The 21,654-nt window shown below is 30.0% G+C and overlaps 1 protein-coding gene across 1 annotated transcript in view; it reads right to left on the reverse strand.

Annotated features, from left to right (window-relative positions):
• The window catches only part of LOC148303169 (lachesin-like), a 91,765-nt gene extending 80,106 nt beyond the window's left edge, over positions 1 to 11,659 (reverse strand). The window contains exon 1 of the mRNA XM_088270405.1: positions 11,525 to 11,659. Coding sequence (XP_088126531.1) covers positions 11,525 to 11,659 — 135 coding nt within the window. The remainder of the gene's footprint in view (positions 1 to 11,524) is intronic.
• Positions 11,660 to 21,654: the final 9,995 nt, after the last annotated feature.

The raw sequence follows: 21,654 nt of genomic DNA on the forward strand, positions 1-21,654 counted from the left end.
AATTCAATAAATTTGTCGATTTTATTTCAGATCGCTGCGTAGACATTAGGATGCTAGTAGGAGGAAGACTTTGTTGTTTTCGTGTTGTATGTAAGTCCCTACCCGATATGAATTATGGTTCAATAAATATAATGGCCTTAGGTAAGGATCAAGAATACCGTATAATGTAGCATTTGTTTGATTCAAAATACAGGATTTTGATTGAGTAATTTCAGCCAATCGGAAGGCTCCATTAATACGCGTGGGATATTGTTCGGTATAAATAAATGATACTGATGCGAATCGATATTAGCATGACAACGCATAATATATACTTACTTCTTTATTTCATATAAATGTTAGTTAAAAAAAATCAATTGATTGCTTTCAAATTTTGACACAACGTTACATTTGAAAACGCGCGTCTTTTTATATATATATGTATATCTAATACAAATCGTACCTTTTTTTACAACAAAAGCAGCGCCATCTGTTGAGCGTAACCGCAACACACGCAATACAAAATATTGTCGATGGCTACAGCTTGTTTTTAAATAGAACGTCAAATCAATCTGTTTTTTAAAACAATCGTCGCCTCTTCCACGTTCATGCATCTCCTCATACGTACCCGCCGATTATTTCGACTCCTAAGTTGACCACTTTCAAGTATTTGAAATACTTGATCATGCCAAGTTTTTCTCAGTCTTCCTCTGCTTTGTTACCATCACATTCAAATATAAAACAAGATGTTTCAAAACTTAAATAAAATTGCTACCTCTACAACAATTACCTGATCTGTCCACTTACAAGTATTTGAAATACTTGATAATGCCAAGTTTTCCTCAGTCTTCCTCTGTTTTATGCCAACCACATTCGAATATTAAACCAGTATGTAAAATGCTAGAGTAAAATCGCTTCCTTTACAACAATAAAGGATCTCCAACACTGTCACATTATCCGAAATGACAAATAATATTCTTCTTCCCAAAAGTGCATAGGGCTATTTTGATCGTTAACGCGTGAAGGAAAGATGATCAGCTCTCCGCTTCATACAAACTATATTCGTGTCATATATTTTTAAAATCCGCCAAATCCAATTTCATAATATTTTAAAATAAATACTCTATCGGAATGCCAATTGTGGGTTTTATTGTTTAAAATATTGAAATACTTGAAAACCCTGCTAAAAAATACTTTAAAACAGCGTTGTATTTCAAACTCCGCTATATTCATGAAACTTGCCTTCTGACCCATATTGGCCAATCAGAGAGTGGGGATGAGTCAACAATTAAGATGACGTCATTATTGGTTTGTGTTTCGTGTTTTTTAACTGAAAAAAATCCAAAAAATTGGGAAAAATATTTATTATTTAATATTTTATGTAACGATAGACAAATCTTTGAAACATAAATGTTACCCGGAGAATTTGCATTTTTTGTGAGATCAACTTACATGGATCTGGTGGATTTAGAAAGTAGGCGACGGAGTTAATGAATATTATTATATAAAATCACTAAAATTTATTTTAACCTTCCCCTTCTGGAAATCGAGCCCAGGCCCTCCAGCACTGTAGCTACACACGCTAACCATTACACCATAGAGGCGAAAAATTAAGGATCAATCCCCATACCTCTAGCATTATGCGAAATGACAAATATTATTAGTGACAATAAATCTCTATCACATGACAGTTGTCCCACACTATTCTGGCGACGGGTCGGTCAATAGCTATCAATCATCTCAGGTTCGCGCTAATCTTGCTTTGGCAATCTGGACCAAGTGTTACCGCAGGCAAATCTCTAGGTGTGGGAGGTATTACTGTAATCGATACCTCACCTAGAGAGGGTGAAATAGATCCTTTTGACTTGGTCCCTCCATTTAAAACATAAAAGCCCCTTACTTATGCCATGCCTTGGGCGGGGAGGGAAAGATTATACGTGGGCGAGGGAGATTCAAAAAGTGACATATATTAGAATTGTTGATACCTTAATTTTAAACCTTAAAAACCGGGCTATAGTTTAAAAACATGTATGTTAAAAAGTAAAACGAAGCATCAGTCTGAGCCTATGCAAGCTTGCCCGGGTACAGTCAGTATTAAATAAAAAAAAATGTGACGATTTTTCCTAAATTGTAGGTCTGCCACCGCACTTATCGTTGATAAATATCATCCCTTTTTGAAAATTACGCAGTTCATTAGTTTTCACGATACCGACAGGTGAAAGGCCATTCATTGCCAAGTGAAAACATTCTAAATTAAATTGCGCGATGGTGCAATTTATCAGTTTTAAAACAATTTCAATTTATCAAGTTCAAACTGCTAAAAAAAATTACGCGTACGGCACCATGCACGGAGAGAAGATAAACTTTAAATGAAATAAAGGATAAGAAAGATTGAGCGCGAGAGACAGCTAGAGAGAATTTCTTAAAAGATATTAAACAGTTTAAATTTTAAATCGAAAATATTTTAACATAATGATACTAAGTTTCCCTCTGCTTCTTTCTCCAACTGCATAAAAGTGAAGCATGAAAAGCATTTGGCAAAGAAATAATTAAAGTGGACTGAATGTGGTCAAAATGCGATCTCTCAAAATGATGTATGATTGATATTTGAATGGTGATTTAAGATAAATGCAAGTCTGAGATAGCATTATCGATAAAATTAAGAAACGTGTGTTCATAAAGTTTGGGCAAGTAGATCTAATGAGTGAAGAAATAACGGCAGAATAAATTTTATTGCGAATGCAGTTGGAAATCGAAGGAGAGGAAGACTGATGAAAACTTGGCGTGATCAAGTAATTCAAATACGTTTGTGGTCAGGTCAGGAGTCAAAATAATCGGCGGGTATGTATGAGGAGATGCATGAACGTGGAAGAGGCGAAAATTGTTTGCAAAGATGGATTGGTGTGGCGTTTGATTCTCTGATGATATTTTTTTACTTGTCACAGGTTTTTTGTCACATTTTTATCACTCTTTAACCGGTCACTTTCGGTCACCACTGTGAAATACAAATTTGAGTTGTATTACACAAAGTGAACAGTTATACAATAAATGAATGATAAGGAAGGTATTATTTATTGATTTGGCGTTTAATTTGTAGAACTCCATTTTAATTTAGGTATTAATTTTCACAATATAATTTTTTATGTGTTAATAAAATACAACTTAGTAGACTCAAAAAATCTGTGTTTGATTTAAAATGAAAACATAAAAGGAAGGTATTATATAACCATTCCACAAAGTTAACAATGCTTTGATTATGCAAAATATTTAAGTTTTTTTGTGCAGATTACTGATTAAAATTACAGTAATATCTGTAATATTTTATTTTAACTTTTTAAAAAAAGTTAATGATATTGCAATAGCTAGCAAAAGATTTTTAAATAAAATTAATTTTAACATTTTCTTAACTCATATGTCACTTCTTCGATTTTCTTGAAACCCCTCTATGTCTGGCTGGAGTGCTTTAAACCGTTCTTCATATTCTAGATCAATTTCAGAAATTTGACACCGTTCTTTACATGGTGTGATTAAATCATTGTTTCACAACATTTTTGGAAGGGTCCAAATCCTTGTCCACAAATCTGGGTTTCTCCACTCAGGAGATATTTTTACATTTCGACATTTTTAAATTAATCAAAAAAAAAATGTTGAGAAATCTAGATATATGAACAATTATTTGGACACAAAAATATTGCGAATAAAATAACTGGTCGAATCATAAGCTGCATAAAAATATGTCAGTATGTAAAATAATCTGGCTAAGATCTTGCAAACATCAAAATAAAAGCGTCTCGGCTAAATAAAAGCTTTTTTATACCATCCATAGATGGATTCCTTGAATTTATGATATAAATCTCTCACTCCTTTCAACAACGTCAAATATCAAAAATCGTCAATTTTAAGTTGTGCGGGTTTTCGGAATGCTCAGAAAATGTACATATTCCAGTAAAAGCCGCATATTTTTAACTTAATATTCACCCGCTACAGAGCAGAAAGTGTTGTTTATTCATTTGGAAGAAAAGGTATTATTTAATTATTTTTTTTAAATATACAAAATATTTTTCAAATGGAGAAAAAACCTTCAGGTTTTACCTAAAAAGATCTGCTGCACAGTAAAAATTAATAAAATATTTGACGTTGTTGAAAGGAGTGAGCGATATGAGTTTTGTGGTTGAAAAAAAAAATAGTGTGGTTGTCAAAAAACATGTGTTAATCGATTAGTTAACCGGCCAATAACAAATCATAAGTCCTGTAAATACACAGACTTCCATATTCTTCTTTATCTTTGTTGAGATGTCAAAATGTAAATCATTGTTTGATTGGTATGAACATTCTCCACGACGCTTGAAATCAAGTGAGTTTGGTACTAGAGCTAACTGAATTATTGAAGATATTAAAATAGTGGTGCGCATAGGGGCTACTGCGAGTTGTAGACAGACCGAGCATGTTATTTTTTTGGATAGTAAAAATGGCAAAATAAACAATTCTAGTTTTATTTAAGCTACTGATTTTTATTTCTTGAATGTTTTTCATAGATATAATAGTTTGTGGCACATTTTATAAACTTTATAAAATAAACTTTTTCATATAGTGTACGGAGTGCGTGGAAGTTTTTGGTATCGTAAGGAAAGGATAATTAACTATAACCTAACTATGAGTATTTCAATGTTTTAGAATTAGTACATAAACCCTGATGATGACAAGGTTCTTGTCGAAACGGGTTGGAAAAATGTACCAATAAAAAGTGGTTAAAACCAAGTTGTTTTATTTTATAAAGTTTATTGATTTTTAGTTTTACTTGGTAAATTATCCCACTATTTCCGAAAATCTATTCCGGAACGTGATTCAAAGCATTATTTTCAAAAACCGCACGGAAACACGTGTCACGATAAATTTTGACAAATAGTGGTATTTACCAAGTAAATATGGAATTAAAAATGGATAGCTATTATTACCACAAAGTGACTGCCGAATCGATTCACGATACTACTATTGACTCTTATCCGCGCACCATAGTGCAAAGGGCACTGAATCCAACTGATGAAATGATAATTCGATCGTTTGCTATATGAAGGCAAGGTGATCTGATCTGTGCTTTAGACACTAGTCCAGAATATTTAATAAATATTGGAGTGAAATATCATTTACACGTATTCCCCCCTCCCCCTCTGGGAATTGAACCCGGGACCGCCAGCATGATATCGAATCGCGGTAATCATGAAACTATGGAGGCGGACAAAACAATACATTACAAACGAATATTATCAATTGATACGAAAAAAGTGTATTTTATTTTTTTCTGAATAAAAATCCTCCGTGTTACGCGAGAGTTTGCAGAAATCAGATAATTCAAACTTGTTCAGAGAGGCAGAGTTGGAAACAATATGGAATTTTGTTCCACGTAATAGGTAAATTTACATTACTTTGATTCCATTTAAATATTACGTTTAAAGTCAATATTTAATTTGTAAAATATCGTAATAACCTTTTAAAGAAAATTCATGTATGATATAAAGGGTATTAAGTTATACCTACATTTATTTGATACCTCATCAGGGATGAAGCTTGAATCTTCAATGAATATTTTTGTGGAGCAGTATATTTATTATAAAGTGTGGGTAACGACAAAATTTTAGATCTGGTAAATACAAGTAGAAGCCGGTTTAAGTGATCACTTTTTGCAAGGTGTAATTTTTTAGTTTAATTGTTCACCTCCACAGTGTAGTGGATAGTGCGCTAGGCTACCATGCTGGAGGTCCCAGGTTCGATTCCCAAGAGGGTCAAAATAAATATTAGTGATTTTTCAGTCTAATTTTTATTTCATATTATCCTGAACTGGTACCTGAAGCGGACGGCTGATCATCTTTCCTTTGTGTATTTAATGATCCAGGTAACACTACTTCTATACGATGCAGTGCCCTATGCACCATTGGGTGCGGATAAGGGTTAGAAGGATATTTTTTAATTATAATTGCTGGATTCGCTTCGGTTTAGTTATATCAAGGTTCTTATAGTCGAAATGCGATCTCTTAGACAAATGTGCGACAAAACGAAGTTAGATAGACATTCGAATAGTGAAATAAGGAGTGCATGCAAGTCTGATATAATCGTTATCGATGAAATAAAGAAAGGTGTGTTGAGATTTTTTGGTATGTAAAACGAATGAGTAAAGAAAGAACAGTTAAATCTGTTCGGCAAATGTACTTGAAAATATCAGAGGAATACCGAGGAACAATTGGCGTAATCATGGAGTTTAATTTATCTTAAGTGGTAAGGTCAATAGTTGGAATAATCGATGGGTATGTGTAGGTACAGGTATGAGGAGTTGCACGAATGTAGAAGAGGCGATTAATGTTTTCAAAAATAGAGTCATGTGGTTTTTTAATCTCTCTGCCCTGCCCTGCTGAGAATGAGCGTAAAATTGTTTTTTTTTATGAGTTTAAAAAATAGATTACAAAACATTATGACACTTGAAAATAAGTCAAGAAAGAGATTTATTGCATGCTGTATGCGATACAACAAGATCATAATAATATATTACATACACGTATGTCGTTATATAAATATTATATTTTTGTATGTGTGCCATCGTGATAGGGAGATAGGTGGGTAGATAAGATATCCCTCATTTTCAAGTTTATGACCGGAACACAAATAACGGAAGTGAGCTGAACTTGGTTTTCAGAACATCCTTATAATTTGACTAGAACAGTACCCACGCCGAGATTAAAACTTTTACAACAATTTCCTAAAATTGACTTTTGATCATAAATCAAAAATGTTGACAAGATCCAATCATCTCTTACGGATTATTTTTTAACATCTCATCGAAGATGAAGAAGAATATGGAAGTCTCGGCTTTTACGGGGCTAAAGACTGTCATAAGCTGGTTTGAGTGATCACTTTACACACGTGTAACAGTAACCAATTCCACCCATTATTGACAACCACACTACTCAAATTCTGGAAGTTCTATATATATGAACCACTTAAGAAACCTTGTTCTTGAATCACTAGAGCTTCACTAGAGACATCTATTGGTGACATGAAAACAAGCTTTTTATTGAGCATAAACTTTTATATTAGTTTGTGAGGTCTGAATCCTGGATTATAATCACATGCTTGAGAAACGCCAGAAAAAAACATTTTCTTTTTAATTATTTTAGCTTATAATTTGACCAGTTAATTTATTTACAACATTTTGAGTGTGTTCAAATACTTGTTCACAAATCTGGATTATCTCCAATAATGGAGTTATTTTTCATATTTTTTAACATCTCATCAAAAATGAAGGAGAATATGTAAGTCTAGGCATTTACGGGGCAAATTTCATTTGACAATTATATTAGTTTATACAAGTTAAATACGATTTTATTCAAATAACGTATTAATGTACAGTAAAATATAAGTTATTATTCCATATAATGGACTGTAAGACATATTTTCCAAAAAACAAAATACGTATACACTGTAAATGTGTAAATATTAACATGTATGCATTCAACAACGATTTTCTTCCATTCCACATAGGATTATGCCATTCAAAGTCATTCGGAGTGACATTTGCATTCCACACGAGCGTCCTTTATTTCGACTGACGTCATTTTGACGTCATATTCGCTTACTCGAATTACGTATAAAGTTGCAAACGACGCATCATGGCTGAGATAACTTTTATGGTTTTATTTCATTCAGTTCTCCTTGTACAACTATTCCACTTATTATTGTAATTCAACTTTATTACTTTAATCTTGCATACAACCCTTCGTTGTCTTGAAAATGTTGTCTTTTTTCTTAACTGTTTAATATTTAAATATAAAATCCCTCCTTGCATAACATATAAAAACAGAAAAATCAAATTAATTTCTTTAAGTTTTATGTAAAAATACCATTCATTTGATTCGCTAGTCACTTTGTGGTAGCAACTTACTTTTTAATTTTAAAAAATTTTACTTGATAAAAAGGTATTAATTTCTCAAAATCTTTTTTGACATACCGCTCACTCCTTTCAAGAACGTCATAAATCAAAAATCGACAATTTTCAGCTGAGCAAGTTTTCGGAATGCCCAGAAAATGTACTATATCCCAGAAAAAGAGGCATATTTTTAACTTAATATTTACCAGCTACAGGGCAGAAAGTGTTGTTTTTGCATTTTGAAGAAAAGGTTTTGTTTAATTATTTTTTGAAATATACCAAATATTTTTCAAATAGAGAAAAAACCTTCAGGTTTTACCTAAAAAAATATGCTGTACAGTAGAAAGTTCAATAAATAGCTTGAGATTTATTTTGAATAAATTGTATTATATTTTAAAACTTATAAAACGTTCTCCTGAAAAATCAAGTTTTTTTTATTTATGACGTTCTTGAAAGGAGTAAGCGATATGATTCGGTACATTCAGAATGTCTACCGGTTTCGAGACGTAAGTATTGTTTGCATGCTGTGGTATTGATTGTCCTGACAAAGAGATGGGTACATCTCGAAACCGATACACATAAAAATCTCGGCGAGTGGTTATTTACTTATATTACTTGCATTATTGTAAAAAAGAAATAATAAAAAGCAAAAATGACTAACCACAAAGTAAATGCTTTAAATATTAATATTATTGAAAACCCTATTACGGGTTAGTTAAATGAAATAATAATAAATAAATGAATCGAAATACCGTAGAACGGGGCTTCTTGAACATCGATGTGTTACTTGAGCCCAGTACAAACAAATATTGAAATCTGTATTTGGTCTACAATAATGAACGTATAAGTGTCACCTGTCAGGGAAACAATGAATCATGTCGTTACGTTCATTATTGCAGACTAAATACAGATCTAAATATTTTTTTGCACTGGGCTCAAGTAACACATCAAAGTTCAAGTAGCCCCGTTCTACGGTACGTTTTATAATAGATTTTACAAAAAAGTCATATTTATAAGTAATATATGTGTTTTTTTGAATAAATAAAATAAATGAAAACATTAATTTACTGTTTGATTTTTCTTAATAGTAACTACTCGTTACCCATTCACAGAATAGCTCTCATCAAGATGTACGGTCTTGATAATTACAATGAATTTCCTTTCACGCCATACCGCAGGCTTCAGTTTAGTTTATCAGAATTAATTTAGGTGTTCCCGTGTTCTAACTTCTTTATAAATTTATAGAGCTAACCTCTGTTGAATTAATAATGTTTATTGTATGACATACGATTACAGAGTTCGGCGTCGCGGCGCGTCGCGGTGACGTACTAAAGGCACCCGCAATATGTAGCCACATTAGGGTGGCGTCTTTTTATAATTTTTAATTTATTTAAATAAACAAAGTACTTACGCAAAGATGTATTCTTATTGATCAAAATAACGTAGTATATTTTGATCAATAATAATTTAACTGAAAATTTAGTTTTAAATATAAACATAAAACTAACTAACCATCACGCCGCTTTCCGCAGGGGTAGGCAGAGAGAATTGATCACCACACCACTGTGTCTTTGCAAACATTCTTTGCCTCTTCTACATTCATACATCTCCTCATATATACCCGACGATTATTACGACTCCTGACCCGGCCGCTTTCAAGTATTTGACATACCTGATTTTGCTTGTATAAAAAAACTCACTCTGCAGGGTACAACCTTTTCATTAATATCTGACTGCTCAAGGAGTTCAATTATTTAAAAAAATATCAAAATGCTCATTAGCTGTAGGTAGTTTATCTGCATTCTTGTCATATAAAAAAATAAACGTTCATAAACGTCAGTATTGTTTAAATCACAAAAATATATTTAATAATGGTTATTTATGTCTTTGAGGATTTTTTTCAGAAATAAAATAAACAAATGTGAAATACTAAATAAATAAAAACTAGAACAATTAAAAAAAAAGTTAATTTTTTAAATTTTAGTTCCAATTTAAAAATGACACACAATTGCATGGATGGATAGACGCCCGACTGCGAAACAAGTGTTGGTAGCTCGATTTCAGACAATTTTTTATATTTTTAAAATAGGTTTTTAAAATTAGTCTCGGTATTTTCTGGGTATTCTCGTAACTCTTCAACGCTTTCTCTAACATATTATTTTTTTAATTTTCAATAATCTGTTTATTTCAGTCTTTGCATAAAAAATTCATTATAAATAATTTAAAAAGTCATAAAAAATGTTATGAAAATTAGATCCACTCTAATATCACCTATATTACGTATGCATACGTATACTGAGTTAATAGTTCGTATACAGTTTGACAACTGAGTCGATTTCCATTAAATCGAGTCTAAATAATGAAATTAAACTAAGGTAAATGTCAAGCAATTCTTACTTTTGTTAATTATTCTTAAACTATTAATATTGATAGATTCGAGTTATTTTTTTATGTTAATTATTTATTTATTTTTCAAAACGTGTTACATACATAAATCTTATATATATATATATATATATATATATATATATATATATATATATATATATATATATATATATATATATATATATATATATATATATATATATATATATATATATATATATATATATATATATATATATATATATATATATATATATATAATATATATATATATATATATATATATATATATATATATATATATATATATATATATTTATTTATATATATATATATATATATATATATATATATATATATATATATATATATATATATATATATATATATATATATATAATATATAATATTCCCGATGAGTAATTTCTATTTCTCATTTTGGGACATGGGATTAAGGTTAACAAGACTGGAACACAAATAATAAAGAGATTTATATTATCCATTGACACTTCGTGATGGAATTGCATTTTAATATATTATTAGATTAAAACCAATATTTTTAGCTTAGTAATAAAAATTAGCAATAAAGTGGAAAAGCTAAAAAGTATTGGTCTTAATCTAAAAATATATTACAAATAATAAAGTTACAAAAAAGATTTTTAAAAAAGAACCCTAACTAATACATTGCAAAATATAAAAACAATAAACAGATATAATGAATAGGCATAAGAAGCATATTTAAAAGAAATAAATGAGATAAACACATGGTAAGAAGCATATTTAAAATATATAATTGAGAAAAAAAAATATAGCAAATGAGAAAATATAAAACAATATAAATACTAAAAAACTCGTGGGATTATAATTGTACGAATAAGCTAATTATTTTAAGGATATAAAGCTTAAAGACTTATTTTATACAATTTGTTGCATTCACAAGTATGTACATCAATTTTGAAATACGCATTGTCTCGATTTTTAGTATTAATTTAGTAGGTATAGTAAAGTACATTTTTAGTATAGTAAAGTAAATAATTTTGAACAACCGTCTTTGAATGTAAATTGTTCTTTATCCATCTTTTGGGAACTTTGTGAAGCTAATAGTTTTATTGCCATAGGCGAAAATCATTTCGAAATAATTTTCACCTAATCCCAGGACACCATGACATGAGAATCAGTATGACTTACTCCCAAGCAAAATGATGAAGTAGAAGTTTAAAAAAAAACCTTTTAAGTTCATACCAATCTCTGGTTAAGTGAAGATTTTGTAGATCCGGCTTTGGGTGGCATGTCAATATACAAAGGAAGCATTTCTAAATCCAAAAGCAAACAGTCCACATATTTAAGATAAGGGTGCGGTGACGACTTCTCGGCCATCTTACACCCCCCGGGCTGATTTATACGGACGAATAACACTTTATTGTTTTTATTACCAATATCGTTCGGGCCTTAGTCGGGCACAGGTGAACAGGGTGGTAGTAGGTACGTAAATCGGCTCAACCCTTAGAGGGAAAATCTCCCCAAGCCATGAAACCGCAAAATATGAACCAATTTATAATAATGCCCGAGGCTTTTTATCGTGTGCAAAAAGCTGAAAGCGGATCCTTCAGTGTTTTTCATGAAGGATTGCTTACTTCACACGTTAATTCGTATTTAAATAAGGCAGTTAGTATAAAATGATCCGTTTTATTATTTCTGTACATTCCGGATGGTCGGAAAATATTTTGAGGGAATTCATTAAAAAAGTTTATTGTTTGTATAACCGTTTTGATAATTGATTGATGTTAAAAAATAAAAGTCATAATTTTTTTGACAAAATACAGCTTGTTAGCTAATTTAAGTTGCGTTTCAATTGATTAATTCAGAATAATTTCAACTTTATCAATATTATTGTTATTAGTGTAAAATAAAGAAAAATATTTAATAAAAAATTAGGTCAGGAGTCGCAATAATTGGTGCTTATGTATGAGAAGATGTATGATGCGGAAGAAGCGAAGATTATGTATAAAAACAAATTGGTGTGGCTTTCTATTCTATCTGTTTACCCCTGTATACCTAAATAAATTAATGATAAAAAACACCAAATATTGTCTGTTTTCATAGTGTAGTGATTGACTTAAAAATTAAAAGTGTTTTTTAACTTTATATTTATTTAATATTACTCTGGATTGGCACCTGAAGAGTAAGACTGATCGCCCTGCCTTTATATAATAAACGATAAACTGAACATTGATTTAAACTTTTTAAAAGAATTGTTTATGACAATTTTTTGTGTATTATTGTAAACGCGACAAGTTTTGAGAATATGTGTTGTCTTCATATAATAGTGTAGGTACATATGTTTTCTTTTAACTCATCAATTTATTCACAAAGTTGCCTAATAAATCAATTATAAATTCATGATATATATAGGAGTTTGAAGTTTTTAAATAGGGCAGTTGTCAATCATGGGTAGAATAGTAAATGTTACGCGTATGTCTATATGCCTTATATAAATTAACCTAATACCCAGACTTCCATATTTTTCTTCATCTATGAGATGTCGAAATGTAGGTATAATACAGTTTGATCAAAAATCTTCATCAGCCTAAAAGGTAGGTAAGTGTAAATTTCGATTGTAGATACAAAAGTACCTACTTAATATTCTCAATATTCAAAATAAAATCAATAAATCCGATTTGAAGGTACTTATTTCCAATTCTCCGATTTAAAAAGAGATCTATTGATGTTCTTTTTGAAAGCTTTTTTGCTTTAAATAAAGTATTTTAATTTTTTCTTTTAAAATAAGTTTATTTTTATTCTTATGTACCTACCTATGTAGGAAAGTACTTTAAAGATTAATTTTCATATTTTTTTTCTGTAGTATCTTAAATAACTCTCTATGGTAGCTTTAACTAAGCCACCTCTACTCAGCCACGCGTTACTGTGGCTCAGTCTTATTAAATCGAAAAGATCCAAAATAGAGGTTTGTTATTTCACCTGTTGAGAACATGTGTAGTTTTAGAAACTTCACATTAAAAACAACTCAAGAGTGGTCTTGCACAATTGTCATATTTTAAAATTTAAATTATCATGTTATTCCAGAATGTTAAATAATAGAAAAGAGAAAACACACAATTCAAATATCTTAAACTGCACAAATCTTCTGAGTTATAACATTTTAGCAGCTCTCAAGAAATACGCTGTCTGTCATTTAGTATTACGTTTATAACTTTTACTTTCAACAGATGGCGCTGCCATTCAGGTAAAAACTGTCGAAAAAGCTAGTTTTCACATGCTTATAGCTACTTTTAACATACAGGTATTCGAATGCAACGTCGTGTCAAAATTTTAAGGCAATCGGTGAATATTTTTTACTTGATGAATTTTAAGATTTTGAGCATTCCAATTTTTATATTATTTATAAATATATCCTAATAAGTTATTATTTTATTAACGGGCAGTATTTTTTTTACTAAAACTTTATGAAACGGCATATTAGAATTCCTAAAGTTCTAGCAATGAATTTCATATTATAAATGGGATAATTTAAAATATTATAATACAAAAATTTAAAAACTGCTATGTGGAGAAACCCAGATTTGTGGACATGGATTTGAACACACCCAAAAAGTGTTGACGGTATTAATAAGATTACTACTAAATAAAACGATAAAAAAAATTGTCTGACGTCCTGACGAAGAGACGGCTACGTCTTGAAACCGGTAGACATTGAAATCTCGTTGAGTGGATAAATACTAATATTACAAATATTTTTGTTAAAAATATATATATATATATATATAAGTATTAATAATATTCAGAATATAATAAAAATTTGACTTCAAAACTATGCATGAGTTCCTCCACAGCGAATTCAATTTACTCATACTGCAATTAGGGGATGTTTCACGTACGGGTCATTGGACACGAGTACGTACTTACATACATGGAAACGTATGTTAATACAATAAAAACGGGGCGAGCGGGGGTGGAGACGCAGGAATCTGCAATTCAAATCTCTGCACTTAATCTTGCGAAGTGACACTTTATGCCCGACGCTGGTGGTCTTATCCCCAAACAGGAAGTAACATTGTGCGTTTGAAACATACCAAATAAACATGAATTGTCTTCGACGAATATAGATACGAACATTAATAGTTACTTATTTTTAATGTGAATCTAAATTTTACTTAAAAAATCACTCTTTCTTCAAATCCATTTCGCATCATTTTCAAACACCACAAAGTGACTGCCGAATCAATTAATGTAATCATATATTTATTCGCCTTCGTAGTGTAATGGTCAGCACGCACGGCTACCGTGCTACTGATCCCGGGTTCGATTTCCAGGGGAGGGGGAGGTCAAATAAGTAATTTTCTAACTCTAATATTTATTCAATATTACCCTGGACTGGTACCTGAAGCTCAGGGCTAATCACGTTTCCTTTATATGTTAATGATCAAGATAGCACTGCTTTTATGTTACGCAGTACCCTATGCACCATTGGGTGCAGATGAAGGTTTGAATGAATGAAAAATGAATATTTAATACCGCTTGTTCTTAAAATCTATTGTGACACGTGATTCGATGCACTCCGCACCATTTTCTAATACCGTATTACCGCAGTGACGGTATTACCACAAAGTCACTGCCAAATAAATCAATAAAATCAAATATTTACTCTCAATATTTTTTAGTGTGTCCAAATCCTTATTCACAAAAATAAACGTGTCAAATTATTAACTGAATAAAACAAATAAATCATGTCCTCAGGGGTTTCCCAGTTTATCAAATAATCCGGTTAGGATCTTGCATACATAAAAAAGGTTTTTTCTTAATAAAAACTTTCTCAAACCAACCATAGATGTCTACAGTTAACTCACAGATAAATCGTTATGAGATATATGGAGGATTTCCACAATGTTTTGCTAAATTCAACCCATGATTTATTGTATATCCACACTTTGTGGTTGTCAATCATGGGTAGAATGGTGAATGTTATATGTATGTAAAAAGTAAACAGTAAGAAGCAGAAAGTCAAAGGAGTCTTAATGATCTCATTCCCTAAGTGTGTACATCGTAAATAATATGTGTATAGGATAGAACAAAATAAAAACGATATGTTTTTTTTAATAAAAATCACAGAAGAGAAAAAAAAAGTTTTCTTAGAAGCAATATCGATTTCTGAGCTATATCAAATTTAAATTTTTAAATTAGATTATTTATTCATTCGACATTAACTTTGTGGAATGACATGATTATGTTATTAAAATTAAGCACTTGATTAATCCACTTTATCGAGTTCTATTTTTAATTACGACTAGTTTCGAAAACGACAATTGTTTTCATCTTCTGGTACAAATTAAAACTTACGAATAAAAATATATTTAGGTGCATATATTTGTTAATAAATATAGGGAGGGGGGTTAAGGAACAACATTTTTCGTAAAGGGAAACATTGATAATAATGGTGACGTATTTTGAAACAGTATATTATTAATTATTGTTTTATCTGAATTAAAATTTTTATGTATTTCTAATTTTTCTAAATTATTCATGACTTGACCTTTATTTGTAATAGAGTGTAATAATTTAAGTGTATGAGAGTCAAATGAGTGGTTAGTTTCCATGATATGATTTGCAAATTCCGAAAAATAATTACTTGTTAGTCCACGACGATGTTCTCTAATTTTAATTCTAAGACTAATAAATAAATTAGATTTTAAATTAGATTCTAATTTTACTGTAAATTTTGCAATAATACCAATGTTATTTCAACATTTAAATACCGAAAATCTATCTTAGTAATATTGAACAAGTTTTTCTTTGAATTACCAGAATCATTGTTTCAGATTTTATGCCAGCAGCTGAATTGAAAATCATTCAATTTATGTAAAGCAATGTTTCACCTTCATTTTTGTTTGAATCAATTTGCTCGTGAAACATTTGTAAAACACAAAATCTCCCCTAGTTATACGGTCAGAGAAAAAACCGAGTTGATTAATAATTTGGGATTTGGGAATAGTTTACCCATTGTATTAATAAAACATTTTTTTCTTTATTCAAAAGGTACTCCCAAAATTATACTATCTTTTACATAAAATAAAAAAGTTTCAGCATTTACTATAAAAATAATATATTTGAATATTATTATTTTGAATAATACTAGCTTTACAATTTCAATTTATTCAATTAAGTCGTTACAGATATTTTAAATAATTAAAATGTAACTTTGTTTTAAAATCACCATAAATATTTTATTAACACTTAATTATAATGTCCACCGGTTTTGAAGCTAACCGTTTCTTTATCAAGACTGATTAGTATATATCAGTCTTGATTAATATTTATCAGTATTGTTGTGATTTTAAAACAAAGTTACATTTTAATTATAAAATGGAAAATCACAAAGTTAGTTTACAACATTTTGATTGTGTCCAAATACTTGTTCACAAAATCTGGATTAACTCCAATTACAGGAGTTATTTTCATATTATTTTTTGACATCTCATCAAAGATGAAGAAGAATATGGAAGTCTGGGTATTTTCACCTCACCAATAGATGTCTCTAGTGAAGCGCTAGTGATTCAAGAACAGTGTTTCAAAATTGGTTCATATATACCGAAATTCCAAGAATTTGAGAAGTGTGGTTGTCAATAATGGGTAGAATTGGTGAATGTTACACGTGTGTAAAGTGATCACTTAAACCAGCCTATGACGGTCGTCAGCCCCGTAAATGCCCAGAGTTCCATACTCTTCTTCATCTTTGATGAGATGTCCAAAAATGTGATAAGATTGTCTTTGGAATCTATAATATACATATTTACTTATTTTATATTTAATTATGACTTGTAACAATTTTCGTCGAGGTCAAAGAATTTGTTCTGAAATTAGTCAAGATAATGTAGGTACAATATTGAGATGAAACGAGAAAATTAATGAAGAGGTAGGTTTGTAATACTTCCGGTTGCCTCCCTTCGTAACAAGATTTATAAAATGTACTTTAGCAGATATATTAGGATGTATTTTATTATTTTTCTTTTTTCCGTTCTTTCTGCTATCCTTCGAATTAAACCCATATTATTACTGTACACACAAACATATCTTTTTTGTACATACATGTATACAAACGTTATATATCTTTCATATTGTGTATTTCCCTTATTATTAGAAATTCTTTACAGTACTGCTATTTTCTTCGATAACAAGGCTCATTGCAAATAAAAATATATAATAATATATATATTAAACCCTTATCTCTACCCCAATGGTGCATAGGGCACTGTGTCATATAAACGTAGTGTTATCTTGATCGTTTACTCACGAAGGAAAGGTGATCAGCCCTCCGCTTCAGGTACCAGTCCATGGTAATATTAAATAAATATTACAGTGAAAAAATCACTTATATTTATTTTACCCCCCTTGGGAATCGAACCCGGGACCTCCAGAACGGTAGCCGAGCGTGCTGACCATTACACTACGGAGGCGGACAAAAAAATAATGGCGGGTAAAAATATGTAAAAGATTATATAAGAGGATGTAAGATTATCCGTCGTTAATATGTTCTTATGTATGCATACTTCAAAATGATGATGCAAAGGTTAACACTTAGCAATAAACGAGCATAATCACTTTATTTGATTTAGCAACTACATAGATGGATTTCATTTTTAATATTTTTTGAGTAACTAAGGGAAGAATTAAGAGTTAAAAAGAAAGTTTTTAAAAATTTAATATTATAATGCAAAAAAAAACAGTAATACACACATTTCAGTGAAAAAAAAAAATTTCGAAATGTTATGGATTTTTGTTGTAGTTGAATTACCTATCGTTCTGCGTAGTGACTATGAAATCTAGCTACGGCTTATCCTACACCACTTTTCATGGCCCTACTTAGGCTTTAAGTTTTATAGAGTGAGTGGATTTACCCTTAAGGTTTAAAGTTACTATTATTTAATGTTATTCATGAGTGAAAATTGTAGGCAAAAACACTCGCGAATGTAATGGAGTTTTTATACCTTCATTTATAAATTTTATAAAAAAAACATATGCATTATGTACAAATGTGAATCAAATGAGTTAAAGTAAGATGTAGTTGAATTGCGATCACTTAGATGAATGTGTAGAAAAACGATATGTGATGGATGTTTGAATAGTGAAACAAGGAAAGAATATAAGATGTTATAGGGTTTAAAGGAAAAAGTGTGTAACGAATGAATGAGGTGAGAACGGCAAAATAAATAAATGAGGTGATTGTAGTTGGAAATAGAGGCAGAAGAAGACGGAAAAAAACTTGGCATTATCACAATGTTGTCAGGTCAGGATTTGCAATAATTTCGGGGATGTGTGGGGAGACGAAGGATTACTAAAAATACAAAATGGTGTGGCATACTATTTTTTCTGCCTAACCCTGCGTGAAACGGCGTGATGGTTAGAAAGGTAGTTATATGAGATGAAAGAGTTATAAAAATAATAAATATGCATATTATTTTTTGACATCTCATCAAAGATGAAGAAGAATATGGAAGTCTGGGAACTTACAGGGCAGTCGACCGTCATAGGCTGGTTTAAGTGATCACTTTACACACGTGTAACATTTACCAATTCTACCCATTATTGACAACCACACTACTCAAATTCTCGTAAGTTCTATAAGTATATATGAACCAATTTTACACATTATTCTTGAATCACTCGAACTTCACTAGAGTCATCTATTGGTGAGGTGAAAATGCCCAGACTTCTATATTCTTCTTCATCTTTGATGAGATATCTAAAAATAATATGAAAATAACTCCTGTAATTAGAAATAATCCAGATTTGTGAACAAGTATTTGGACACACTCAAAATGTTGTAAATAATAAATATGGATTTTTAATCACAGGCAGAATGATGAATGCTTCGCAGTGTAAAAAATGATCACTTACTATATTTATTGACCTATATATACCCCTAAATATTTTTTGTTCATTAGTTTTAATTTTTACCAGAAGATGAAAACATCGATAAGTTTTCGAAACTCGTCGTATATATGAATAAAACTCATTAAGTGGTATATTCAAGTGTGTAATTAAAAAAATAATCACTTACATCAGCTAATAACAGCACACCAAAAGTAAATGCAAAGACTTTTATAAATCCTTCTCAAAATATCGTAACATGTCATTGTAGCGATTTAACATGTACCATCAAAATACCCTACACTTGCTCAAATTTACAGACATAACATATTTGAAGTTAACCATTATCGACATAATTAAAAAAGGTGTAATGAGATGGTTTGGACATGAGTGAAGAATGAACAATAAAACATATGTATATATGAGGCGAATGTATGTAGTAGGTTATAGAAGCAGAGAAAGACCGGAAAACTTGGCACGATGAAGTATTTCGAATGTTTGAATGTAGACAGGTCAAGAGTCGGAATAGTATGAGGAGTTCATGAATATGGAAAAGGTGAATAATATTTTGCAAAGACCGAGAGGTATAGCATTTAGCTTACCCCTGCGCTGAAGCGCACTATCGGGCGGCCGAACAAGAATCGTCCTAAAATTCAATTTTGTAAAATACATATATGGAAAATTTTAAATATACACCAATTCAAAATGCTAAAATAATTTTTATTCATGAAAAAAATTACAACTTTTATATTACTCCTTTAATTAATTATGACACCAAAAAGTTGGATGTTTGAAAATAATTGTTTATTAAGTAATTTTAAGTGAAATTTCAAAATCTCGTAAAATGCATTTTGAATAAAAGTATCTATTTATTTATAAATACTTCTAATGAAAACAATAGTTACATTTTTCTTTATTAATATACTATTTTTATTATGTAGCTAAATATTTTATGACAATTTTTTTGACACAACCATAAATATTTAAAAAAATCAACTTTTAGTTACAAGCGATATCTGCCGAAAGTTGGATATTACGATTTTTATTACAAGAATAGGTAAAATTTAATGAACAGAAAGAAAATCTTGCGCCAATCAAAAAAATATATTTGAAAAGGACTACACCCCAAAAATTTATGGATATTATGGATATTTATGGATAAAATATATATTTTTTTTTACCTTTGTAAAAAAACACTCCTGGAAGTGACATTTTAAATACTGATTATTATTTTTATAATACAACTTATTTTATAAACATTCATTCGTATGTTTTTCTATATTCCAAAAAAAAATTTTCACCCAAAGTGTATTTTTGCTGACCTCAAATTAATACTTCGAATAAAATCAAAGATTTTTTTATAAATTATGAATTTGTATTAATTGAGTAATATTTTCTTAAACTTTTTAGCCAGTATTCGTATCGGTTTCAAAGTTATTGAATTAAAATTAAAATTACGCCTTGGCAGTTAGTTAATATCGCAAATATTTTGTTAAACCAGTATTATGTGTTTTTCATATGCTTTTATATAAACTCATATCCTTAAAAAGAGAGTTTTATTTCATAATATTTAAATAAAAGAGAGTCCGATATACCTTGATGACAATGATTATTTGGTCCTTTTAAAACCCTACCTTACATACGCACCGTAAATCAAAAAGGACGTTCATATATCAGCGGTTTTCATAAACAGGTCAAACAACAAAGATAAATCGACTTTGGAGATAATCCAGGTCAGCTTTGGTATGACTAACTATTTTAATATGTAAACAGAATGCTTGTTGATTTTGATATAAAATAAAACACTTGAAATACATTTTTTTAAATACTCTAATTTTGTAATACAAATTCAATTGCAAAAAAACAATGATTAAAAATAATGTCTTTTTAGTATTGAAACGTACCTACATCAAATTATTAGGAGAGGAAATCATCACTATTCATATTAATATAAAAAGAAAAAAATACTATTTAATATTTAGAATGATTATTTGTAATCTTAATATCCAAGAGCATTACATAAAATATTTTTTTACCGTCTGAAAGATATTATATTACTAAAATATTATATTGACAAAAGTAAACGATAAAAATTGGAAATATTTTTTTGAAATAATTTTTGAACCCTTGAAAGATATGTGACATGCCAAAATTTTTATCTTCAATAAATGAGTTTGAAATACTAATTTCATATACGAGTATGTGTAAAAAATAGTTATATTTAAGAAACGCTTGGTGGATCCGACGTGGTAATTTTTTTATATAATACCATTAGATATATAAATAAATAAATAATTTTGTGATTTAAGCGATTTAGGATACCGTCCTTTAAACGACTTGCTAAATAAAGTACACATTTATAATCTATTTGGGCTCAAAGTTTGCATTTGCTGAAAGGGCAGGTAATATTTTTACAAACAGATGGTTTTTCAGGGTAAGTATTGGGCCTCCAAAGGATTCTTGAAGGGACAAAATAACGTGAAGACTTT

Source organism: Brachycentrus maculatus, unplaced genomic scaffold (genome assembly GCF_059751285.1).
Source record: "Brachycentrus maculatus isolate JH-2025_06_01 unplaced genomic scaffold, ASM5975128v1 h1tg000383l, whole genome shotgun sequence".
Taxonomy (NCBI): domain Eukaryota; kingdom Metazoa; phylum Arthropoda; class Insecta; order Trichoptera; family Brachycentridae; genus Brachycentrus; species Brachycentrus maculatus.